The sequence below is a fragment of the Danio rerio genome, chromosome 21 (assembly GCF_052040795.2).
Source record: "Danio rerio strain M-AB ecotype USA chromosome 21, GRCz13ab, whole genome shotgun sequence".
Classification (NCBI taxonomy): domain Eukaryota; kingdom Metazoa; phylum Chordata; class Actinopteri; order Cypriniformes; family Danionidae; genus Danio; species Danio rerio.
This window is the reverse complement of record NC_141041.1, coordinates 27,132,435-27,159,975: the sequence shown is the minus strand read 5'-3', so window position 1 is coordinate 27,159,975 and position 27,541 is coordinate 27,132,435. Positions and strand designations below refer to the sequence as shown.

Here is a 27,541-nt window from a genome sequence, read left to right as displayed (position 1 = left end):
TGAATTAAATAATTGAATGAATTGAGTGCCAGTCTGCCCTTTCATATTTTATAATAATAATTATTATTATTATATTTTATTGCAAAATGTTTGTTGCAATATTTAAAATACCTTTTCATCTAACCAGTGGTGTAAAGAAACTAATTACTCAAATGACTGTAATTGAATAGTTTTTTCTCAGGAATTGAAATTTAGTAAGTAGTTTTAAAAAAAATGTGTTCTTTTACTTTCAGTCCTGCAGTCACTGTTTTATTTTCTCGTCTATGGGGATTAGAAAAATCAGTCATGTGATTCCTGTTCAAACAAATCTCACATAGAAGGTATATCGCCTCATAATGAACTACCTCAAAATAGGGTTGATCAAAAGAAATATATTAATGCAATTCAAATTTATAATATATGAATTGATGTTTACTTTAAAGTTATTATAAATATAGAATTACATTGTTCAATGATGATTAAAATATTTTTGTCAAATAATTTTGTGACTAAGAAGTATCGGTTCAGGCACCGTTTTGATTTAAAAGTATCGATTTAGCACCGGTATTGAAATAATACCCAACCCTATACTTTAAAACATGTGCACTTTATAATTGCAGCAAACTGTTTGGAAGCATTAAAAGTGTACAAGATGTCCAAAATCTATACATGCATCGGACAAAGAGACTGTTAAGATGCATGTCACTGATGAGAAGATGACAGATGTTTACTGTATGATGATCGAAATGGCCTTAAACATCCAGCAGGCACAAGATGTCAGAATAAAGTTGTACCCTAGTGTCATGGGGATGTTGCATTTGGTTTTTCCATGAAAATCATGGAAGTGTCAGCATGTGATCCCAAAATGACATTGGATATTTGCTCGACATTGGATTTGCTCACTTTCCAACATCCAAATATCAATGTAATTTAATGTTATTGAACAAATAACACTGTCCTTAGACCCTGGCTAGACAATCTAACCTAATGGTTATGTCTTATGATGTTGTGTGCCTGCTGGGCAATAACTCGATGCACTACAGAATGTTAAGTTTACACACGTGCACAAATTACATGTAAAACCATCAGCTTTTAAAAGCGTAATACTCCATACTCTAAAGGGCTACTTTACTCATACTTTGAGTAATATTGACAACAGATACTCTATTTAAACTACATTTTTAGGCAAGTATTAGTATTTTTACTAAAAGTATGATTTCAGTACTTACCACAACTGCTAGAGAGAGAGCTTAAAATGGTCACTAGTCATGCCAAAGCAGTAATAAATCCAAACTTCTAAAACCACTGCAGGAATTCAATTCAAAAATTAAAGCTTCTGGAAATGGGAAGATGCACTCCAACTGTTAATGTTAGTACAAAAGCAAAACCAAAATAGTTTTAGCAGAGCTCACAGAATAGGCATATTGCTAAAGCTATAGACTGAAAGATTCCTCTCAAATAAGTGTAATAGTTACTATTTAAAAGTAGTTAAATAGACTTTAAATATTGTTTTTCAACAATTGTGAATTTACCAGCATGGCAGTGTAGTTAAATTTAAACCGTTAAGCATGTTTTCAGAAACACGTTACCAGATCAAATTGAACCAAATCACTTAAGCCTGTTCTGACTTTTGGAAACGGAGCAACTTCACTTAAAATAAATCCCAAGAGACAAATATATAAAAATCATTAAGACGTTTATTAAATTAAAAACGGTCATGCAAGACCAGAAAGTAAAACATAAAATCTCTTCCTACACAAACAGGAGACGATAACACTAGTCCAGAAAGTCGGTGCGTCACACATAAGCTCCTGGAGCAGACCTGGGAGCAGAGTACTTAACAGAATAAGCGCGACCCTCGTTCTTCGGGCACTGGCAGCAGAGCAGTGCTCCGCCGAGCAGCAGCAGACCGGACGCGCACCAGCCGATGAAGAGTGACGCTCCCAGCTCCCGTTTCTGAGCATCGGACAGGGTGGGGTTGTAGAAATCCTTGATGACGGAGTTCGCGGACCAGCACACCGGGATCAAACAAAGAATTCCACCAACCAGGAAGAACACTCCAGCGGCGACCACGACTTTAGCCTTCGCGTCCTGGTCCTCAATGCAGTTGGTGCACTTTCCTCCAGCGATGGTCAGGAAAACGCCCATGAAAGTGACGATTATGGAGATGACCACGAGAGCTCGGGCGGCCTGGAGGTCTTGAGGTAGAGCCAGCATGGAGTCATAAACCTTGCACTGCATCTGACCTGTGCTTTGCTGCACACAGTTCATCCAGAGGCCTTCCCAGAAAATCTGCGCGGTCACGATGTTGTTGCCAATGAAAGCCGTCACCTTCCACATGGGCAGCGCGCAAATGACGATTTCACCCAACCAGCCGATGATCGCCAGGACAGTGGCCAGAAGCTGAAGCCCAACAGATGCCATTGTAGATTTTGATAATGTAAAGAACCCGACTCTATCTTTCGAGTAGACGGCACGATTATTTATAGTGGCCTTTGGAGGTTGGGTTTTAATTAATGGGATTGGATGCAGCTGGTGGTGGTTCACGCGCTCGTTGCCTAATTGATTTCACGTACAAGCTCTTCCGAATACTAACTAGCTCGGTATTGCAACTGAAGACTTTTTTACAGTCAATAAAGATGAAAGATTTGTTTAACAAATATAATAAAATAATAAGTATAAAAAGGTGTTTAGTAGGTAGTGAATGAGGTGCAGATAATTAGCTTTAAAGGCCATTTATTGTTGATTGATTAGATCTGTGTTAGATTATGGTTGTGTGGTATACTGGGTCAGCAGCAGAGACATCTCTGAGAACATTAGACAAAAAAAAAAAACAACATGAGGTATAAGATTATGTAGAAGAGCAATTACATCTACACCAATTGCAGTACTACAAATTGAAATGGGGACATGTGTATAGAAATAAGAAGAGTTCAGTTATCAGTTATTGGGTAAATTTGAAAGGTCATAGTCAAGAACATCCAGAAAACACTAAAGTCATATTTGGGGAAAAGTGAGGAGGCAAAATAAAAGTTTTGCATAGACTTTTAAAAAAGCAACATAAATCTATGTGAGTCATTTGAAAATTAGTCCTACTGTAGGCTACCTTTGCCAGTAATTAAATCATGGTGACGAGACACAACAGTATACGCTATTAGAGAAGAGACAAGGATGAAGAATGTAATTTGTTTATATTTGTTTTATAAAAAATATTGCTAATATTGTTAATCTATTCTCAAAGTTGGGTTGGGAGCTGGGTTTGTTCTACGCAAGCTATTATGACTTTCACCTTAATATTTTAGCGTACGTATACCTGGCCGAATTGCACTGTAGGTGGTGAGAACGAGTCTTCCAATGAAAGATGATAAGATGATGATGATGATGATGATGGTGATGAGTCTTTGTGTGTATTCCTACTGTGAAATTACTGCATCAAATGTGACGTGCTTACATGGATGCAGTTCACTAGTGAATCTGATCAATGTTAGCTCCACATCTAACTATCAGGCACCTTTAGAGTTTATGCGTTTGAGTACAACATATACAAATAAAATGGACCGAGTACTTTTTAAAATGAATGATGGTGAATGAAAGTCCAACCGGTGAGCCATCTGACAAAAAAAGTGACCTTCTGAATCAAATCAGCAGGATCTGGATCTTTCACTAACTTTGAAGACACTATTGGCCACACTTAAATGGACATGACCTGTAATCTAGTTATTTTAGCTGGATTTAGCTGGTCATTTATCAGCCTGTCCAGCCAAGACAGGGCTGGAAATGGCTGGAAACCAGCCTGGAAGTGGCCAAAACCATGTTCAAGTGTTTTTTAGTGCAAAAAAATGTTTTTTAATTTTTATTATGTTTTTAAATCTAAATGATCTTTTGAAGAACCTTTAATAAAATGTTTTTAGGGAACAATGCAGGTTATTCTCTGGTAACACTGTGAATCACTCTTTTGGTCCTCGTTTTTTTGTTAATTGTGCCATTTAAATTGTGGTGAATTTGCCCTGATCTGATTCTGAATGCAATCTGATTGTGATCATTTAAATTTTTTTATGTATTTTTAGAAAGAATCATCTTCATCATTACAGTATGATGACAGTCTCCCAGAGTTTGAGGAAATAAAAATGTAAAGCAGAACAGAATCTTCATCAGTCATGAAAAATCTTGTCTACTTTACCAAACCCACCCTGAGCCACATGCTTTTTTTCTTTCAGAGGGTATTTACCAAAGCCGGCAGTGTCAGTGAAGAGGAAGAGCAAGATATTTGGTGTGTGAAGACAACACTGATAAAGTAAAGGTAATTGTCATGACATTTTGTTGTTTTTATGTAGAAGAAATTTATTGCTGTCATTTTACCATGATGCAAAATAGTATTGCTTCATTTGTGTAAATTTACAGTAATCTACATTAAATTCAAGAATATCTATTTATTTACTAAAAAATTCACTTTCATATTTGACCATGGACTACTGAGGAGTCAATAACTAATACTAGTTCATTTTAAGAAACTGAGATTATACATACATAAAAGCTGAATGAAAAAAGCTTTCCATTTCTGTGTGCTCTGTTAGGATATAACAATATTTGGCTGAGATATGCAACTAATCTAGAATCTGAGGGTTTAAAAAATCTAACTATTGAGAAAATCCCTTTAAAAGTGTCCATTTAGCTTTTAGCCATGGATATTACTAATCAGAATATAGGTTTGGATAAATTTAAAGTATGTTTGTGGACCAGGGTCACATTATTCAGCATGTTATCAAGTTTGTATTTATATTTAAATACTTTAATGCATTCAGGGAATATACATATTAAAAGCTGCAACAACCAATAACCACTGAATGTGTGTGGTAAATATGAGGAAAATTAAAAAGGCTGTGATAAAATTACTTGATTGTTAAACCTTTTATTATTTTTTACCCTTTTATTTTTTATTGTTTGAAATTTTTGCTTTCATTGAGAACAAGTAAACAGAACCATTTCATGTGTCTTAAACATATACATGCCACAATTATTGAGAATTGCCTCTCACTGAACTCATATCACCACATTGTTTTGAAACTTTTTTCACATATTTTACATAAGGGTTATTTATAGGCATTTATGGCAATAACTAAAGCCGATAAATAAATAAATAAATACATATAAAAAAAGGATCTGAAGGAGAGTTTATGTGACCAGAAAAAGTCTCTCTTTGATAGTTCGGTTGTTCAAATCCCACCCCGAACAGTTGAGTGGGTCTTATATAACCCCCCACTCGTGCAAAATACAGTTAAATGAAAGGAGCGGGACAAAATGGCATCTTTGGGGATGCAGATTTTAGGAGTTGCCCTGTCGTTTGTTGGGACGCTTGGGTCGATCATAACCTGCGTCCTCCCTATGTGGAGGGTCACAGCCTTCATTGGCAACAATATCGTGACGGCGCAGATGATCTGGGAGGGTTTATGGATAGTCTGTGTGGTGCAGAGCACTGGTCAGATGCAGTGTAAACTCTACGAGTCGATGCTCGCGCTGGAACCGGACCTGCAAGCCGCGCGCGCTCTGCTCGTGCTCTCCATCCTGCTCTCAATACTGGCTGTTCTCCTGGCGGTCGTCGGAGGCAAATGCACCACCTGCATCGAAAATAAATCCGCCAAGGCAAGAGTTGTCGTATCTGCAGGGGTGATTTTTCTACTCTCCGGACTGCTGTGCCTCACTCCTGTCTGCTGGACGGCGCACAACACAATTCGGGATTTCTACAACCCGCTGCTGCAGGACGCGCAGAGGCGCGAGCTCGGAGCTGCGCTCTACACCGGCTGGGGCTCCGCGGGGCTGATGCTCATCGGCGGAGCAATTTTGTGCTGCCAGTGTCCTGCCAAAGACCAGCGAGCGTTCGTGGCCAAATACCCGGCACCGAAATCAAACGGATCGGACAAAGAATTTGTATGAAGGACATTTAGGGGACGATCAGAACTTTGGTCGAAATGTGCCTTTTATTGGTGTTGTATCGAGCATGCTTGCCGTTTTTATATAGCTTATGTGTTTTTTAGTTTTAATATAGAACAGAAAAAAACTTTACAATAAGGTTTAATTTGTTAACATTAGTATAATTAATCACCAACTAACAAACTTTTACTTAAAATCAAGTTAGTGCTGTTATAGTGATGTTAAGTAAATGTCCTGTTAAACATGCACTTGAACATTTTAATAAACTAACCTAGCAAACTTCATGCAAAAATGTATTTCGAATTTTTAGATAATGCATCCACTTATGTTAACACAAACTTTATTGATATCTGTTATACCATTTTATGCAACTTTTTTTCTAACTAATTGCACAAAGCAAAAATAAACCTCTGTTGAAATAACAGTCAAGTGACAATCTTTTTTTGTTTTTAGTTGGTAAAATACATTAGATTTAGTGCATACAATCATTCAGCTCCTTTATATATATATATATATATATATATATATATATATATATATATATATATATATATATATATATATATATATATATATAATTAAAATAAAATCAGCCTCTTTGAGGTCAAGTTATTTTCATTTAATAGAATTGTACTGTATATTGGCCTGTTAATGTTATATTTTATTATATATCCATTATTATTTTATAAAATATTTATGAAACATCTCATTTAGAAACAATGTTTATTTACTTATGTAAAAAATCAAACATTAATTCTGCATTTCATAACCAAAATAAATATTTTGGTTTATGAAACAACACATGCATTTTTAAAATAGAGTTATAATATTTTTAATAATTTCAGGAATTCTTTCTTGCACTGATCTAAAAACACTATTTGCTTACATCTCTAGTTTTGCTTGTCCTAAACAGAGTGCTGTTATACACAACTGTATAATTAATTCTTCCTCTTGTTTACTTTGCAAAGAAGTTGGAGTGCAAAGAGTTTCTCCTTGACAACGGTAATAACTTATCCATTGTGTGCAAGTGTAATAAAAACAGCAGCACAAAACAGCAGCTGTAGGATGGTCAACAGAGAAGCGCTTGCTCACTGTATGTAAATAGATCTGTATTTTAAGACATTCATAATCAATTAAACACTAGATTTTTAGAATTTTTATTGCATACAAACAATAATTCACTTTCACATGCATCAACTCAGTCATTTTCAAGCATTTAACCAATGACAGCAGTAATTTGCATGTTAGCCAACTGCAGGCACACAGTAAATCCATTAGCATTCGCTTTGAGTCATTCTTTACAGTAAGTGCCTCATATCTTCAACTTACGCTCATTTTCTTACACGTAGTTAATTGTTGGGGTCATAGATCTGCCATGGGTGTACTTGGCTGCAATGTAGGGCCTTGTATTATTGGAAGGGCAGTTCCAACAAAGTAACCCACCGCCCAACAGCAAAAGGCCTCCAGACCCCCAGCCTATATAAAGACAGGCTCCCAGCTCCCGCCGCTGGGATGCTGTTAACAAAGGGTTGTAAAAGTCTCTAATAAGAGTGTGCGCTGACCAGCAAATAGGTATCAAGATGAGCAAACCAGCAATGATTAAAACCACCCCAGAAAAGATACACGCTTTTGCTTTTGCTGCTTCGTCTTCCAAACAATTGGTACACTTCCCACCAACCACAGCCATGAGGAACCCAAAGATGCCCACCATGATGGAGATGATGACCATGGCTCTGGAGGCCTGCATGTCTTGTGATAGAGCCAGCATGGAGTCGTAGACCTTGCACTGCATCTGTCCGGTGCTCTGGACCACGCAGCTCATCCACAAACCCTCCCAGATGATCTGGGCCGTGACGATGTTGGCGCCAACGAAGGCTGTGACTCTCCACATGGGCATACCACAGGCGATGATGGTGCCCAACCAGCCTATCATGGAGAGCATGATGCCCAGGATCTGGATGCCTTGAGATGCCATCGCCGCCGGACACAAATCACTTCATGCGTGACTGAACGAAAGTGTCTGAGGGGGTTTTATAGCACGAAAACCTTGGGCGGGGTTCAAGACAGAATAAAAAGAAGTGGAGAATAATGGATATTTGATATTCTTTGGCTATTGTGTATGGGGTTTAAAGAGATAATGTATGTAGACAACATGAGACACCTTCTGGCAGCTCAAAAAAGTAATGAAGCAGCTAATATATGTGTTGATGAGACAGCTAAATCAAATCAAATCACTTTTATTGTCAGATCATCAGCAGCATGTGGGCTATGATGAGTGAAAATCTTAGGTGCTAGCTGCAAGCAGTGCAAAAAACGACATACTCCCCAAAAACAAAACAATATACATTTAGCAATATTGACAGTATTACGAATATGACAAATGCTGCTTCTCAATCTGCATACTATGTCCTAAATAGTATTTGAAAATAGAATTAGTATGTCCTAAACCATAGTATGTTAAAAAGAGTATGCCAAAGGTTCCCGGATGGTTTACTATTTCCGGTAAAAATATTAAGAATAGAAGAGTCCATACTCTAACCGCTGATATTGCCCACAGTACATTGCACGATGGACGTGAATTCGATTAGAACTACAAATACGGGTGAAAAGTGTAAACAAACTACAAACATTATGGACAAGCGAGACCAACCGTCAAGTAGAGAGGCTTCGGTAAAGTTGTTTGTATGACTGTTAATTAATATCTAGGCCACTGGAAAAAAAATTAAATCACGTTTTCTGTGTTATATTTCATCTGCAACAACAATACTGAACTTATTTAAAGACTTGTTTGGATATTAACGTCTGAATGCATAATTACCCAAAGACCTGAGGAGATTTCACTGCATGAAATACTCGTGAATGGGAGATTAACCTGCTGTCCTAAACAGATTAACTGTCCAAATGTATCTTTCTTCGTTTCTAAATGCTACCTCCTAAGATCTGTCTCCCCTGAAAAGTTGTTTGTGATGTTTTGTGTATGGTCTGGGGGGTCCAATTTCGCTATACGAAAGTGTAGTGACAAATAAAGGCTTGATTGATTGATTGATTGATTGATTGCTGCTGCTTCTCTTGAGGTGTTGTTGTGCCTTCCCCAGCACTGCATCTGTGTGAGCAGTCCATGTCAGATCCTCAGCAATGTGGACTCCAAGAAACTTGAAAGTGCTGACTCTCTCAACTGGTGCCCCGTTGATGGTGATGGGAGTGTATTCTTTTTTTCTCTCTCTCCTGAAATCCACCAACAGCTCCTTGGGTTTGCTGATGTGAGAGGTGGTTTTCCTGACAACACTGCGTCAGAGTGTGCACCTCCTCTTAGTAGGCCATCTCCTCATTATTGGTGATTAGGCCCACCACCGTTGTGTCTTCAGCATATTTAATGATGACCTTGGAGCTGTGTTTGGATGTGCAGTTGTGAGTGTACAGGGAGTACAGGAGTGGGCTGAGAACACAGCCCTGTGGAGCACCAGTGTTGAGGATCAGTGTGGATGAGGTCAGGTTGTTCATTCTGACCACCTGGCATCTGCTTGACAGGAAGTCCAGGATCCTGCTGTGTAGGCCCAGAGCCTGGACCTTCACAACCAGCTTGGCCGGCACTATGGTGATGAATGCTGAGATGTAGTACACAAACAGCATTCTCTCATTTGTGTTTTTGTTTTCCAGGTGGGAAAAAGCAGTGTGCAAAGTGTAAACAATTGCATCATCGGTGGAGCGGTTGTTTCCGTATGCAAATTGCAGAGGGTCAGTGTGAGCGGGCAGTACAGAGCAGATGTAGTTTTTAATCAGCTTTTCAAAATACTTAAATTTTTCAAATTATTTGATAAATAAGAAACGTGTGGTTGTGTTTTGGATGTATTGAATACAGCATTGATAAAACACGTTTTTTAAACTCAAATTTGGGGAAACAGCTGGACAAACCCAAGCAAACGGTTACAGTTGAGTTTTTTATTTGAAATTTAACCCAGTGGTTGGTTTAGGCTGGCTGAATCCACCCCACATTTTTTCAAAGTCAAGGACTGCATGTCTTGATAAAGTTTGTTTTTCTGGTTAAAAATTACCAATTAATCTTCATGGTAATCTGGCTAATCACACTGAATCTGTATTCTTAAGCGATCTGCTTTTCAGTTTGGTTTAAACCTTGTAAAGCTTTGTGCTTTAATTTCTAAATTCATATATATATTTAACTTTTTCCACAGAAAAACTTCAGAAAAGTTAATTGCACGTTGCTGGCATCCATTAATTATCTTCTCAGTTGTATGTTTTCATACAGTCTGCTAGGAGACACACCCCTATCACAGTTAAGGCTATATAAGCACCTTATCCTTGCATTTCTATTCAAAAACATTGTTTAAATTCATATGAAATCATGTATTGGTGCTAATTCATACAAATATGGACCTTTTCCTTCATATGTTTTCATACAATCCGCTTAGCCTACCTGCAGTGATGTTTAAGCTTTGTTGCAGACCTTAATGTTTGAACTTGTTTTGTTCAAATTATCATATTATCAAACCCTGATGGCAAATACATATGAATTTTGTATCATCTCTTTTATACAATTTTATATCTTATGAATATTATGAACCTTCATGCTCGCATTTTTATTCTGAATAAAAAAATACAAGTTTATATGAAGAGTTCAGATGCAAAAACATTATAGTGCCATCTGAATTTTTCTCTTAAAATTAGCATTTTCAGTAACACTTTATTTTAATGGTCCATGAGTATTAGTAGACTGTCTGCTTAATATTTGTTGATACTGCTCCTTCAACAGACATTTATCTGACTATAAGAAACTTTGCAGTTACATGTCAGCATACACTAACCCAAACCCAAACCATAACCCCAATTTAACAGTCTATTTATAATCCAATGACAATTAGTTGCAATGTAACTCAAATTCAACAAATGGACCATCAAAATAAAGTGTGACCTTATTTTTTGTCAAGCTCCTATGTATAAGTTGGGTAATTTCCCTTTTTTATCAATTAATATGTTATTTTCATTGCCTTTAATAGGAATTAAGTGAACACAAATAAAGGAGTCTCTGAAAAGGGCTAATTTTAGAAGGAAATTTCGGATGGCACTTAGAGGTTTTTGCATCTGTATATATTCTATATAGCTTGTGTGTTTATGGCTAATTCATATACATTTTTTATCTCATTTGCACATTTTTATATGAATTAATGCTGTGTGAAACACCTTCTAATTCTGCTTCTATACGTTTACATTTGATTTGTAATACTCAATTCATTTCACTTCAATTCAATCAAATTCAATTCATAAGCTGTTCCAAAGCAGCTTTGCAGTGCATCTGTTTGCCTCCTGAATTCAAATTTTGTTGACTAACAAGTAACTGTAATAATTGTAAGTTCATAATGTGTCTAATTATCAGCAGGTTTGAGTACACAAGCCAAACCTCAGATCAAGTTTAGCCTTGTCCTTAATGAACTGGCTCCAAGAGAAAACCTGAAAAACTACATCTAACCTGCTGTTTGCCAACTCCCTTTGGGAATGTTTTGCACACAGAAACTCTTTTGAAATCTTTAAAGTGCCACAGGGTTAGTGACACATAATAGAGGCCTGTAATGCAACACCCATGTCAACGCCCATGCAAATTCAAAAGACAATCCACAAGACAGGTGTGATATTAACAAAATGTATTTATTTATTAATTCCTTTAAACATATATCAAGAAATAAACCTGTACAAAGTTGTAGAAAAACCTGTACTTAGGCTGTACAAAAATGCTAATATTTACAAAATCATACTTGAAAACATACAAAAGTGAACACTTTTATAATGACCACGGTACAAAAGAACATTTGACCAAACTTAAGCAAAAATAATTTTCAGGTTAACCTCCTTTAACTGCAGAGGCTGTTTCAAACGTGGTTCCCCATTTTCTTTGTTTGTTTTGCATATATATTGGTAAAAAAAAAAAAACATTCAGCATCTGCTTTTCAAGTCCTGCAAACTCATTTTGAGCCTCAATGTCCAACAAACTAAGACCGTAAACATTGTAGAGTCCATTTTCCTGAGTTGATCATTTACACAAAGTTCTTTCCGGAGGGTGCAGAGGCTTCAGAGCGAGGGGTTGCGTTGTATTTAGCTGTGTATTTTCCGCTGTCTGATTTTTCGGGGCAGTGGCAACAGAGCAGACTTCCACCAATGATCAACAGAGCTGAGGCACCCCAGCCGATGTACAGTGACGCTCCAATCTCCCTCTTCTGTGCCTGGACCACTAGCGGGTTGTAGAAGTCCTGGATGATAGCGTTAGCTGTCCAGCACACCGGGACCAGACATAGCACCCCAGAGATGATGAAAATCACACCTGCCGTGATCCCAACCTTGGCTTTGGAGCTCTCCTCCTCGATGCAGTTGGTGCATTTTCCACCAGCCATCGACAGCATGATTCCCATGACTCCGATCACGATGGAGATGACGGTGAGAGCTCGAGCGGCTTGAATATCTGAGGAGAGAGCCAGCATGGAGTCGTAGACCTTACACTGCATCTGTCCGGTGCTTTGAACCACGCAGCTCATCCAAATTCCTTCCCAGGATGTCTGTGAAGTGACAATGTTGGCGCCGATGAAGGCTGTGACTTTCCACATGGGGAGTGCGCAGAGCACAATGACTCCGATCCACCCAAAGATGGCCAGGGCGATGCCCAGCATCTGTAGGCCGGTTGATGCCATGCTTTTTCGTTTTCCTTGTTGGTTGGTTGGTGGTTCTCTTCGCAGTCTTATCAAGCGTGTGTGTGTGAAAGGGTGTGCGCTAATGCTTTAAAAGACGGTTGGGGGAGGGACTTCTAGAGAAGGACCTGCTCTACTGGTTTTGTTGTTACTTCATGATGTGCGAACGGACCTCACTTTGAATGAGTCACTGCTAAGAGACTTTCCGTTGTGGAAAGAAGGACCTTATATGGGTTTCCTTAAACAATTATTTACTGTTTAGGGTTAAACTATATGTGTGTGAAAATTTAAGGATGGGTCAAGAAAATGGATCAAGATTATGTGTAAAATAAATGGGTTTTTATTTTTATGTTTTGATTATTTATAAGGTCTAGTAAAGTAAACCATTTTTAATAGCTTTAAGTGACAGAATGTAACAAAAGAAGAGTTGTTGACAGGAAGTGATCTCTATGTTTTTAAAGGGATAAAAAAACAACATTGAAACTACAAAAACAACAAAGTTCTGTCAATAGAAACCATCACTAAATAATTGACATAAATAATTAAAATTAATATGAACTAATATAAAAAATTGTAATATCACTTTTATGGCAAAGAATACTTTCTTTTCTTGGTCTTTAAAATGAAATATTTCAACATAAACAATGAAGGCAGAGAAAAATGTTAATTTTCCATCTAAACTTCAGACGCAACTTAGAAGTTTTAACACACTCATACACTACAGACAATTTAGCCTACCCAATTCACATGTACCGCATGCCTTTGGACTGTGGGGGGAACCGGAGCACCCGGAGGAAAACCAAGCGAACACAGTGAGAACATGCAAACTCCACAAAGAAATGCTAACTGACCCAGCCGAGGCTCGAACCAGTGACCCTCTTGCTGTATTTTCAATAACTTATGTTAACAAACATTTACCAATTCTTTCTGTAATAGACAGTTCATTGTTTGATCATGTTAGTAAAAACATTAACATATATAATTAATGAAAACAATGTAACATGTTTCCAAAAAAAAAAAAAACATTTTAATTGTATTGTTAAATAATCTTTGTATTCTTTACTACTTCAGAAAAGTTATTTATAGCATAGAGTGAATATTTTCTACATTTCTACATTAAAATATTTCCTCCTTAGTGGTCTACAAACTATTGAGTGTCTGCCGGTTTCATGTGACACAACAGAGAGCAGACTTGGAGATTCCTGGAATGTTTTCTGTTTGCCGTAGTGCTGACCATACCTCATCATCACACTTTCTGAATCTAAAGTGAAACTTTATGGCTCCTGGACATGACGCATTTGTACTAAACATGCTTTATGTACGTAGTGTCCTACTTAGCACATAATCAGTATTTCTCAAGAGTCCTGTGTTGCTGTGTCTCAGTGTGGGGGAGGAGCAGCTCAGTGCACCTGTAGCCACCTGGTCAAACCGGTTTTTGCTGGAGAACAGGTGAACTGACTCTGAGCCAGCGTAAGACTCGTCATAAGCCATTGCTCAGGCATGTCTGTTCAACTGACAAAAACACAACAACAATAGGGCAAATTTTGTGGAAATATTGGTATATGTTATGTGGGTGTGTGTGTGACATAAATTTCTGTATAACGTGCATTTGACTCGGGTGTAAGGTGAATTATGAGGGTATTGCTGATGTCCAGCATATGTTTTACACAGCGGATGCCCTTCCAGCTGCAACCCAGTACTGGGAAACATCCACACACATTCATTCACACATATACACTATGGCCAGTTTAGTTTATTCAATTCACTTATACTGCATTTCTTTGGACTGTGGGGGGAAATGGAGCACCTGAAGGAAACCCACGCAAACACAGAGAGAACATGCCAACTTCACACAGAAACATCAACTGACCCAGCTGGGACTCGAACCAGTGACCATCTTACTGATAGGTGACAGTGCTAACCACTAAGCCACAGTGTCACCCTTATGAGTCATACATAAGGATTTTTTTCTTCAGAAAATAAAGTTGTAAACAATTTACCTAAAGGTGTAGGGTTGGGGTAGTTCAATGTGAAATACAGTTCCAAAAACTATGCAAACGTAAAAAAAAAAAAAATGAAAGTGTGTGTGTGGGGGTGTGGTGGGGGGTTATTTAAAATGTAAAATGTAAAACATTACCAAACTTTCTTTCAATCACTATACATCTCAATATAATTGAATAAATTAAAAATTGTGCATTCTTAAAGTGTGCTTCACACAGGTGAGTGGTCTTGACAAACCACCTGTAGAAACACCCTTCTAACTCTAACACCATTCTAACTCTAACACCCTTCTAACTCTAACACCTTCTAACTATAGCACTCTAAGGCTGAATGCCTTTTCAAGTCAATTTGGACAAAAGCGTCTAAGTGACTAAATGTAAATGTAATTTTTTTAACAAAAATGATAATTGGTCTGAATAACCAATATTTTAATTTGTTGTGATGGAAAATAAGGGTTTTGCCACCAAATGTTGATTCCTTAACTTTTAAAGACATTAAAACACATTTTTAATTTAAATTCTGAAGAAATGTCATCATTAGTTTACAGAATGGAGTATTACATTTAGCTCCTAACTGTAACATTCCAGCGTGTTGTAGTAGAAGAATAAAAAATAAGGTGAGGATCCAAATGCAATATAATCAATTTTTTAACAATTTAAAGCAAAAGCATAACAATCGGGGAATCAGACATCATAAGAGTAACTTAAAACATTAGTTAACAAGAGGCAAACGCAAAATGGTACGTATGTGAAAGGAAACAATTAAGCTAAACTAGATAATGAGATGAGGGATGGAAACAATGAGTAACAATAAATAACTAACAGGTTAGCTAAGGAAACAAAGAGTAACAAAAGAAACAGAACTAAAAAGAAATAAACACAAACACAGGCTGTGAACGTGACAATAACTCTAAATTGTGAATACTAAGAATTTTCAAGTTTCTCTTTAATTGTTTCTATATCTGATAGCTGTATTAGCTTCATTACACACATAATTTAGATACTAGCTATTTAGATACTAGCTAAATTTTGTTGTGCAGATGTCCTCAAATTGAAAGAGAAATAAGTTGTAAATACAAATAGCAAATACAAAAAAACAAAAAACAGATAGCCCATTAATGTGTTTAATAACATCAGATATACTGTGTAATTATTTAAACCATTAAAAGGGACATTCTATCGAAACATTACATTTTCACTTAAAAAAAATGTGACAGAGCCTGACCTTTAGCTTGTCTTCCTCAAAAAATCATACAAAAAGAAGAATTCATACAATTCAATAATAGAACGCATCCTTGATCACTGTTAGCTTCTCCATCAAATGATGTCACTTTCGAGTCATAGCATTAATTTTATGGGAAATTTAATACAAATATGACAAAACATGGAGGCAGTTGTAAATTTATTTATATTATATATTTGTAGTATTAATTTGTAGAATTTAGAATTTCATGTTTTTAAAGTGATGTGAATGATAAAAACTTAACCTTGCTATTTCTGAAGTTTTTTTTTCTTTTCCTAAATAACAGTTTTTAGTCATAACAAAGCTATTAAAGCTCTAGGTTCGTTTAGTTGGGCAGAGGACAGGGGCAATGACAGGATTTGTACATTTGTAAAGTGTTTTCAATAAAAAATCTGAGACACGAATGAAATATTCCTTAACAGAACAGCTCACAGAAGTCAACCATCAGTCCATTTTATAAATTTTTGTGATGATTTTTTTATTGTTATTCAGCTGTGCTTTTCAGAAACAGATATACGTTTCTATAGAATGTCCCAAAAGTAAGGATAGTCTGTGTAATAACCTAACCCACACCCAGCTATAAGGTGTGTTCACCTCGAGTATTTAAACTTGAGCCGTTTCAAATGTCGCATTCAGAAAAATAAACATGATCTCCTGATGTTAAACAAAGACACCCTCCTGATAATGAGCTGTTTCACATGAGAAAAATGCAAGCCTTTAAGATAGCTACAATACTTTCCGATCACTAAACTGTTATTAAGGCTATTGGAGCAACATAAATTAGGCTATGAGAAACATAAATTACATTTATGCAACTGTATATGCTTACATCCACATGCTTGAACAAAAAGGTAAACATGCGATTTAGCTAACACAAAAATAGGCTATGATTAAAAGCAGCTAGTAATTAGCATGTTTAAATGAACACATAATATTCACGATTAATATTGCCTAATGTGTTATGTATAGCATCACGGAATGTTTTGTATGGTTAATGTATGCCAGCTTGTGGCTACGGATGTAATTGCATTTAACGGAGTGAGTTATTTATTAGCAGGCGCTCCGTAAATTATTCATTTATTAAGTCATAATACGCTACAACAATCACAGCGAGAGTCGGTTCTTTAACTACTTGTGCAAACGGTGGAGGAAAAGGAAATAGGAAAGCAGTCCAAACCAAACGCAATAAATTATTGACATATACTTGTCGTAAAAACTGGAGACGACCTGGTGTGGCTTTCAGATGCCCTTTGCGCACTATTCCATTTTTACAAAGAGAAAAATGTAGGTGTCGTGCGCAGGTTTAAACAATAGCCTAAATATGAAATGATGTTAATAAACTAAATGTTTGCTTCATTTGACTCTGAAACGTTTTATTATAATATTATCAGTGCCCATGAACCATTGTTTAAAGCAGGGGTGCCCAAACTTTTTCTTATGAAGGGCCAAAAACCAATTGGGCTGGTGGGCCGAAGGTAATATAGTTGCCACGGGTAAATTCCTATAATAATTATAAGTTAAACAGGTTACCTCAAATTAGTAATGACGATCTCCGTGTTAAAAGCATTCATCCCAACCCTCTCCATCATTCTCACTCTACTCTCAGGGATGGTGGGCCAAAGGGACAATGGGCCAACTTTGGCCAGCAGGCCCAACTTTGGGCATCTCTAGTTTAAAGTATACGTAATACCATGGAAAAGCTATGTTTAGTGTGGCAAAACACTTTTAACAATTTTTAAAAAGAAAGTTACTTTAATACTGAACAATCATCACTGTGAAATGTTTAAAATAAAATGTATGTTTACCAGGATGTTGATGTACCGCAGAGGTTGAAAAGTGCCACTAGAATCAATTAAAAATTGAATAACTCAAACATAAATAAAATAATTCAACTTTTAAATTAACAAATTAATATAGCTATTTAAAAGTAGTTTATTTAATTTTTGCTTTGAATTTCACAAGTGTAGTAACAAATGCAAACAGCATCAAAACATGTATGTTTATTGAAATTTTAATACTTCACACCGATTTGATTTCATAAAGCTATTTCATCCCAGTGTCATTTAAGTAATAAGTGTCACACACTGTTTGTTAACAAGCTTCCATTGTGTTTAGAAGGTTTTTAAACCTTTAGTGTAAAAAATGCTGGATTTGTCATAATTTGGCACATTTTCTCAGGACTTTTATTTTATTTTTCGTTTGTTTTGGCACATCTTCTTAGCACTGTTGGCCAAATGTTTCAATTATATAATTATATGGGTGTGTTGGTATGATTTGGAGTTTGTTTGTTTGTCAATGGAAGTTTGTGTGTGTGTGTGAGAGAGAGAAAATCTAATAATAATAATGCATTTAAACTAATGCTTTTTTTAAATCATTGACTTATGAAAGACTAAAGACTTTACTAATCTGAATAAATTGCTTAGCCTTGAGTATTTTTCTCATTATTGGTTTTCATTTAAAAACAATAGCAGTGGCATTATGTAAACAAACTATAATTGAAAAGCTTTATGTCTTTTTAAATGATTACATTTTTGGTAGACATCACCAAGTCCAATGCATGTAAAGAAATCTATCTCCATTAAACTGCAGAAAAGTATTCAAATATTATACTTTTATAATTTTCTTGTCCTCTATGAACTTATAACTTTTTTATTAACATGGGGTAACAAGGGTTAAAAAGTAATAACCAAAACTAAGGGTGTGTAGCCAATGGAGTGTCACAGGCATCAGCTGCCTCTCCCTCAACTCCGCCCCTTTCAGAGAACAACATCTTCCCACTGAAACTCATTAGTCATGTCTACTGCTCCACAGAAACTCATTTAAATATAATCAGCCTCTTTCTGAAAGGGAAGTAGGCCAACACATGCTGATGATGTCATGTTCACCTATCAAACTCAAACCAGTTTCAGGCAGTCTCGAAAACACTTGGTGATAACGTTTTCTTCTTCTCTTTCACATAAAAGGTTAAAAGGGTTTATATGGGTGTGGTAGTATATTTCTTCTACAAAGCTATCAATATTTCCAGCTTCAGGCTCTTTGGGTGTATCCTTTTTAAAGAGCTGTACTTTTTATTGAATGTTCAGTAAAGTGTTTAGTGAGTTCCTCGTGTCAAATTATTCATCAATTCATCAATCAAATGTTGGCATTAATCAAATTGTATGACATTGTAAATTGTATGTATTTACTTCAACTCTTGTATGGGAATTCTCTGCAGTTTAAACAAACATTGTGGCTTTACTGATATATAAATTAAACAGGCAAGTACTTTTTTTTTGTTTTAAAGGGCAAAATCAACTGTTGGAACAGTTTGGACAAAACTGTGTATAGGTCCAGTGTGTCCACAGACATATCCTGCATAGCAAAATAATTCTGGCCCAGCTCTGGCCCACATAATCAGCTTTTGCTTGGCCCACATGCCACAGTGAATTATGGTACATAACTGGACCATGTCTGGCTTCCAAACAAGGCTAATAATTTTGTCCTTAAATGACTTTTAACATAATTAAGTGCTAACTGCTAATTAAGTTAACTGCTTTTATTCTTGCCAACATTAAACAAATAAGACTTTCTTCAGAAGAAAAAATATTAATTAGACATACTGTGAAAAATTCCTTGCTCTGTTAAAAATCATTTGGGAAATATATAAAAAAGAAAAAAAAATCAAAAATGGGCTAATAATTCTGACTTCAACTGTTGGTGAATTGGGTGAACTAAATTGTGTATGAATGTGTTTATGAATACAAAAAAGTATGGGTGTTTCCCACTACTGGGTTGCCACTAGAAAAGCATCCGCTGCGTAAAACATATACTGGAATAGACGGCAGTTCATTTAGCTGTGGTGAGCCCTGATAAATAAGGGACTAAGCCAAATGAACATGAATAAAGGAATGTTACAGACACATTCCAGAGACACCAAAGGCTTATCTTACATCTTGTAAAAAGGAAAAATTGGTCTTTAAGTCTTATCAGGGATGTATAATATATATGGTTACAGTAATTCAGTAATTCAGCAAATACACAAATCCTGCATTAAAACCCAAAAGATTGAATCTTGCATTAAAAAAATGGGCAGCACGTTGGCTCAGCAGTTAGCACTGTTGCCTTACAGCAAGAAGGTTGCTAGTTCGAGTCCCAGCTGGGCCAGTTGGCATTTCTGTGTAAAGTTTGCATGTTCTCTTATTCACTTAATGTGCCCCCACTTAATGTTTCCCCCACAGTGAATTGAGTAAGTGAATTCGGTAAACAAACACTGGCTGTAGTGTATAAGTGTGTGTGTGTGAATGAGTGTGTACGGGTGTTTCTCAGTACTTGGATTGTGGCTGGAAGGGCATCTGCTGCGTAAAACATATGCCAGAGTAGTTGGTGATTCATTTCACTATGACGACCCTTGATAAATCTGTAGGAAAATTAATGAATTTGTTGCTTTTAAGGCAACATGTTAACTCACTTTTTAAAGTAAAGTAAATAATCACTTTTTACTGAGCAGGATTTTATTTTCAGATCTGCGCTCAGAGGCACTCTCTAGTGAACTTTCTTAATTTTGGGCCAGTCCAGCCAAAAGCAAAATAGCACCTACTTGGGGAGGTAGGTATAAAGTTAGTAAGGCCCATCTGATTGGTCAGTTTGAACAAACAACCTATTTAACACACAAGTGCTTGGCAAATAAGGTCTATTTAATTAAATTGCGATACAAATAAATTTTGCTTATACTATTATTAAAAAATATATTTTTTATAATATGATCTAAGCTGAAGGAAAATGAATAAATTAATGTATTTTAATTTATTTTATGAATATTTATTTTAATATAATGTATTACAATTTTTTTTAAGTATCTCAATTTAATAATAAAAGAGTTTAATACTTCCTCTTTTTTTCTGCTTATATTTAGATATTAAAGATATAAAGATATTTAGAAGAATGCTATAAACCAATGGCCATTTACCTCCATAGCGAGAAAAATAACATGGAAGTCAATGGCCACAGAAACAGAAATTATGATACTGTGGGCTTTTTGGGTAAGCTATCTTTTTAAGGCCTTCAACATTTGTTGGTTTTTTTAGAGCTGTTGTCGTGAAATTGATACATATTTTCTATCTATGATGCCTTGGTTTAACAATTCCATTCAGATTTGTTTTTTACGTTGCATAACTTTCCCGCTTCCAACATTGCCACATACTTCTGCTTTCCTAATTGTGTACACACCTGACGAAATGTGTCTTTATGTTCTCTTAAGTGCACCAAGCTTGACCTGCAAAACACATATTGACATAATATAATGAGTTACCACAGTTTCACTTCACCTGATCACTCTAAAATTCTTTTATTCTGAAACTCTAATTTCTGATTGTCTAAGCTGCTCTTTTACACTGTTTGGATATCAGTTTATCATTATCTTAGTTTCACTTCTTTATGTATTGTTTTGGAGTTGCATCACTAAATTCTTTTACTTGGACAACCAGGAAATGGCTATTTGAAATATTCTGACTACAGGCATGTTTTATGACGGGATTTTATGGACAGCAAGATGCCTTCGAGTTTTTCCAGGACTTTGTATTCAGTAGTTAGTGTGTTTACGCGTACTTCTAGGAAGGAAGACTTTGTGAAAAAGTGTAAAACTCTAAAGCATTTATTTAAAAGTTATTATTAATTTTGAAAAAAAAAAAACATTTTAAGGTCAGATTTATTAGCCCCTTAAATTTGTTTTCAATAGTCTACAGAACAAACCATCATTATACAGTAACTTGCCAAATTACCCTAACCTGCCTAGTTAACCTTATTAACCTGGTTAAGCATTTAAATGTTACTTTATGCTGTATAGAAGTGTCTTGAAAATATTTAGTAAAATATTATTTACTGTCATCATGACAAAGATAAAATATATCAGTTATTAGAGATGAGTTATTAAAACTATTATGTTTAGAAATGTGCTGAAAAAAATCTTCTCTCCGTTAAATATGTATATATAGCATTGTATTTGGTTTTATTTTAACTTATGTATAATGTAGTAATATAATATTTAATAATTATATAAAAACAACATTAAAGTTTCAGCATTTTTCTCATTTATATTTAATGTAGGTCACTACAGGTGATAGACTACAAAAGTAGTGTATGGCCTGAGTCATCCAACATACAATCTTTTTAGAGGGCCTCGTTTGTCTATTTCATTTAGATAAATGTATAACCATCGGTAAATAGTTTGAAATATCTAGGTAAACTCTATTCCTTTAAGACTTCACTATGCATGCATTCCAGCCTACACTTACAGGTAGCTGTTTACATTGGTGTTGTCAATGATTATCCATTAGGAGCATTTTTACACATCTACCCAAGGTTATCTATTAACGCCACCAAAAAGTTACAACCTTTGGTTTGAATACGTTTCACCAGAAGCTACTCTGTTAAAGTGCTCAACAGAAAGCAGCTCCCCTTTTTTATTAGGACGCCAACCAATACTTGAATCGCACCTTATCATCTGATGTCAGAAGGCAGGTAACTCAGCCCTTTTCTCAGAAAAGGGGAAGTTTCTACCAGGACAGAACATTCCAGCCGTCCTTGTTGAGGAGATTCAGTGTGTCAACACCCACCTCCATGCCTGAACGGTCTTTTGGTGATTTTGGAGATTCCTGATGTAATTGTCTCAAGGACTTGGGCAGACTTTGTGAGAGCTTCAGCGAGCATAAGAGAAAGCAAACTGAACATTCAACAGGAGAAAGAGACTGGAGACATGGCGTCTTTTGGTTTGGAGTTAGTAGGTGTCACGCTCTCAGTCCTTGGCTGGATTCTCAACATTGTTTGCTGTGCTTTGCCCATGTGGAGGGTCACGGCGTTCATCGGCACCAATATCGTCACAGCACAGGTGTACTGGGAGGGAATCTGGATGAGCTGTGTGGTTCAAAGCACCGGACAGATGCAATGTAAAGTCTATGACTCCATGCTGGCTCTTCCTGCAGATCTACAGGCGGCTCGCGCTCTGGTGGTGGTGGCCATCATTGTCGGTGTCCTTGCGCTTTTTGTGGCTATTGTGGGAGCCAAATGCACCAACTGCATTGAGGAGGAAGCAGCCAAAGCCCGTGTGATGATCAGCTCTGGAGCCGCTTTCATAACTGCTTCAGTCTTGCAGCTTATTCCTGTGTGCTGGTCAGCACATACGGTCATTCTTGAGTTCTACAGCCCGCTGGTACCAGAAGCTCAGAAGATGGAAATTGGAGCATCGCTGTATCTGGGCTGGGCTGCTTCGGCAATGTTGCTTGTTGGAGGATCAATACTGTGCTGCAGTTGCCCACCAAAAGATGAGACGAGGTACCCTCCGCAAAGTCGTATCGCCTATTCAGCCCACCACTCAGTGGCTCCAAGTACCTATAACAAGAGAGACTATGTCTGAGAAGCTCAGAGGACATTTGTTTTGTAGCTGTCAGTCTTTCCTTGAAAGATAATTGTTAACATGTGTGTTGGAGGTAACTCAGTATTGTTTACTTTTGCTCCATGTAAAAGTTTTGGTTTTGTCCATTGTCACTCCACAATGTAGTTTTATAATTCATTTTGCTGTAGTTCTCTGTTAGGATTGCGTTTCAAAATCCATTATATAAGTTGATTTAAAGTGAGAAAATGTCAGTGCTTATATTTGTGTAGCCTTGTGGGCTTTCGTTTTTTGTTATTTTTCAGTTTTTACTCTTTCACCAAAGCTAGTTGAGAATGAATATTTTTATACTTTCATCTAAAAGAATTAAACACGATCTGCTAATCCTTGAATCGAGAAATCTTTTACTAATATGCTTGTACATTGCTTGAGTTGTGATCAAGTCTGTAAATGTTTAGTTGTGTCTAATGTTTATTTCAGTATTGTTCTTGTTTTTATTCACTGAAGTGCTCAAAAATGGACAGAGAAGAGTTTAGATATGGAACATGTCTAGAGAGCAACTTTATCCTTTTCGTTTTCCTCTCCTATCTGTGTACGTGTTACAAAATACAATACTAGTGAATGTATGTAAAACTACAAAATGGGAAAATGTTTTTGATTTATTTCCCTCATTCAAGAGACAGAAAAAAAGACTGAATTCAAGCTCCTCTGGACAAAACAACTCTGAGAAACTCTGAGACTCTGTGCAGGCACCTCCCAAAGTTTCCTCACATTATATACTTTGCACACTTTCATGTTTGTTGTCGTTGTTTTCAGCACTACCATGTATCTTAATAGCCTTGTGATAACCATTTTCACTTAAATTGTTGATTATTAAATATATATCAGTGATGAAAGAAAGAAACTGTCTGTTTTCATTTATGATCATTGATCATTTGATTTTTATTAATGGATTTCCTTATTGCACCATTAACCTATATTCTGTTCAAACAACGAGTAAAGGCCACTTTTACCACTGGCGTAAGCAACATTTTGCTTGTAATGCTGAAAGATTGTTTTCATGATATCAGTGTGAAATAGTGTGCTGCTTTCAGCAAATTTAAAAAGAGCATGCTTACCTCGTTACATGCACTTTGTACGTCTTTAACGTGTATGAAAATGATATATGGTGACAGCACATGCTTAAAAGCCTGGAAGACTTTTTTTCTTTTACTTTGTAGGGTTTGACCGATTTATTGCAGCTGAACAGCTGGCTGCCCCTGTTTTCTCCAGTCATTACTGTCCACATTAATATGCTATTAACACCACATGAGTTTTACCTTAAATCTCAAATAATTAATACAAAGAAATAGAAATGATGTGAGTGAAGTGCAACTACTTAAATCTCTTGAATTAAGAATGAGTTAGAAAAAGAAACACAAAGGTTTAAAACCACCTCAGAGTGAGTAAATAGTGGTTACAAATATTAGTATCATGTTTACTGGCCCATCAGTAAGTTTGACAATACGTATCATTACAGCATTACCTTTAATACTTCAGTAAATTAAAAATGTTGAAAATGGAATTACCCAACCTCTTGTCATGCCCTAACTCCCACACTGATAATTCTGGTGAAAACATATGAAACCACATTCACACACAACTCTTTTCTAATCAGTTTGTAGAGTGAATCGTTTACTGGAGACTCACTCAATGCTTTTCTCTCTATACTGTATATATTACCATCACAATCTCACAACAATTTGTAACTATTTGATTTAGTGGCTATTTCATATGAATTTATGCGATCTAATTCGTACAATTTTGTACGACTTGCTTATCCCCCAATGACGGTTGGGTTTAGGGGTGGGTTGGGTGCAATGCCTCCTTTTTAAAATCGTACAATTTCGTACCACTGAACTTGTATGAATTTGTACGAATTAGCCACTAAACTGGCAAATGTAAAATATTTAAGTAAAATACTTTCGTAAGCTGATAGTACACACAGACACATGCTGATCATACTTAAATGTATATCTCTGTTAAAGAGTTGAAGCCACTCTATCAGCGTGCTTTCATAAAGTTAAAAATGGATGGCACCAATTTTTTTTAACTTAATGAAAACTAAATGAGAGAAATTGTTTAACCCCCCAAAAAAGCAGGAGGCCATTCAGCTTTTAAATCTCTTTCTAGTTTTGTAACAAATGTAGTGTGAAAAACATTTTTGTTCTGTTATTGATAGCAACTTAAAGTTGGACAAACAACTAAATGTTCTGTTAATGTCTTGTTTTTTTTTTTTGTTTTTTTTGTCTGCTAGGTAAGCCTAAGCCATTTTTATCCAATACTGACCTCAAGAGAGCTATTATTGCCATTGTCTTTCTCCAGATGGACTATTGTAACTCCCTATTTTATGCAACTGGAGTTTGCTTTGGGTCATGACTCATGACCAAAAGGACAAGATCTCGGAGACAAGCAGCAAAATGAGTTTCCTTTGCAGGGTGGAAAGGCACATACTTATAGATAGAGTGAGGTACTCGGAGTAAAGCTGCTGCTCCTTCACATCGAGCGAAGGCAGTTGAGGCGGATCATGCATCTGTTTTAGATGCGTCCTGGATGAGGTTTACCAAGCTTGTCCCACCAGGAGAAGACCCAGAGGACAACGAAGGACATGGTGGAGAGACTATGGCCCGGTCAAAAAATTCTACTTTTGTATCCCTACCCCTTGCTCTTGGCCTTTGAAACAGAATGTGTAGGAAAGGGCTTCAAAAATTACCCCTAAGAAATGGTACACCACTACAACACCTGCACGTCAGCATATTTCATCATGAGCTCTTGCTTCATATGAGATCGCGACTGCCGTTATTCCAGTTGTGTTTTTTTTTTGGTATTTATCTTCAGGAAATCACTGAAGGCATATATTATGTTATCATAACGATCTAATCTGGCAATAAGCTTGTGTACTGTGTATTTACACCCTGGCCATATTCATCTACGTATGTAAACACACAAAAACAACATTAACATTATAGCAGACTCTGTAAAAAGCTTATTCCCAGCCACTAGACATTTCTGACAGGGGATTTGTGTGTCATTAAGTGTCAGATGTGACAGAATGTTGTGGGACTACTGTACAGGATTTAATACTAAGGATTATAGATAGCAAAATTTAGCGGTTATTATTTTAGCAGGTTTTTTAAAGCTTGGCGGTAAAACACGAACATGTTTATGAATGTATTAAAACATATGCCTTTGCTTGTTTGTTGTAAAAATTCATAATAATGACAAAAAAAATTGCATCTCCTGACTCATCCCCCTTTCGAGGGGTATCTTGCGCTTTCCCTCAGCCCTACATATTCAAGCTAAAGAGAATTAGGATACCTCTACCCCTTCACGTGAACGTGCAAATTGAGGGGTAAGGGGAAGGGCTAAGGAGGAGAATTGGGATTGGGCATAGTCTCTCGTCTTGCCAGGGAACATCTTGGAGAAGTCTGGATTTTTCTTCTAAGATTGCTGCCCTCACTATCCAGACCTGGATAAGCAGCAGACAATGATGATGATGTTTGTACACTAATGTGGCAACTGAAAATTCTAAATGCTGCAGCAAAAAAATGATTCTGTAATCCTATTATTAACTTCATTAAAATGGCTGACAATAAGATCAGGATTATTTATAACATTCTTGTATTTGTTTTTAAAGCCATGCACAATTTAGTTCCAGTTTATCTAGCTAGTATAGTGGCAACCTACAACCCTCCTAGATCCTTAAGATCTGAAAAGTATTTTTTTCCTCTGTACTACAAGGACAAAATTGAAACATAAAGAGCATTTTCTCATGTAAGCCCTAAATTGTGGAATGATCTCTGCTGAACAGGTGACTCATGAAGAGATGTCAGTCCTGTTCATATTTTTATGTGACATTAGTATTGATTAGTACACTTTTGACAAGAGCTCATTTGAGTTCACTGTACTTCTGTTCTCTCTTTGCATTTCATACAATACTGTATCACTGAACATGCCTATAATATTGCTGGAGAAAAAGCTTGTCTTTTTCTGGATTTGTTTTGGGACTAATTTGGCTGTCACAGAATAGTAATGTCCAAAATAAAAATGTCTTCAACACTCAAAAAAATCAACTAGGCATGTATTGGATTTACAAAATAAAAATTTGTCAGATTGAAAAGAACAAATCAAGTTTACGTATGTTAAATGATTAATTCATGTTATTTGAAACTGAATCAAGAAATAATCAAATGAATTTGATCAGAACATGTTGATTCAATGAGACTGAGACGCTTCAAATCGACAACTCTCACTCTGGAGAGTCACTTCGCGCATATCAGTAGGTGGCGGTAGTGCGTTT

General features: G+C 36.4%; 5 protein-coding genes and 1 long non-coding RNA gene across 6 annotated transcripts; 3 read left to right on the top strand and 3 right to left on the bottom strand.

The window, feature by feature from the left end:
* Positions 1-1,659: 1,659 nt before the first annotated feature.
* On the bottom strand, positions 1,660-2,413 carry cldnd (claudin d). The gene is given in 1 exon segment (NM_180964.2): positions 1,660-2,413. A coding segment is annotated over 1 exon segment (627 nt). The 5' UTR covers positions 2,404-2,413; the 3' UTR covers positions 1,660-1,776.
* Positions 2,414-4,173: 1,760 nt separating this feature from the next.
* Positions 4,174-27,368, top strand: LOC147831926 (uncharacterized). Its single transcript, XR_015520368.1, has 2 exons — positions 4,174-4,279; positions 25,499-27,368. It is a non-coding gene; the product is annotated as an uncharacterized LOC147831926 (long non-coding RNA).
* cldn29 (claudin 29) lies at positions 5,257-6,331 on the top strand. Its single transcript, NM_001017771.1, is given in 1 exon segment — positions 5,257-6,331. A coding segment is annotated over 1 exon segment (633 nt). The 5' UTR covers positions 5,257-5,277; the 3' UTR covers positions 5,911-6,331.
* LOC147831927 (claudin-4-like) lies at positions 6,887-10,324 on the bottom strand. The gene has a single exon (XM_087301378.1). It carries the CDS (start codon positions 7,880-7,882, stop codon positions 7,247-7,249), a length of 636 nt encoding a protein of 211 aa, XP_087157504.1. The 5' UTR covers positions 7,883-10,324; the 3' UTR covers positions 6,887-7,246.
* cldnb (claudin b) lies at positions 11,547-12,667 on the bottom strand. Its single transcript, NM_131763.2, is given in 1 exon segment — positions 11,547-12,667. A coding segment is annotated over 1 exon segment (648 nt). The 5' UTR covers positions 12,600-12,667; the 3' UTR covers positions 11,547-11,951.
* cldn3d (claudin 3d) lies at positions 22,255-24,098 on the top strand. The gene is given in 1 exon segment (NM_131764.1): positions 22,255-24,098. A coding segment is annotated over 1 exon segment (657 nt). The 5' UTR covers positions 22,255-22,569; the 3' UTR covers positions 23,227-24,098.
* Positions 27,369-27,541: the final 173 nt, after the last annotated feature.

Coding starts and splice junctions, on each gene's coding strand:
- LOC147831927 (XM_087301378.1), bottom strand. CDS start 7,882: ATGGCATCTCAAGGCATCCAGATCCTGGGCATCATGCTCTCCATGATA.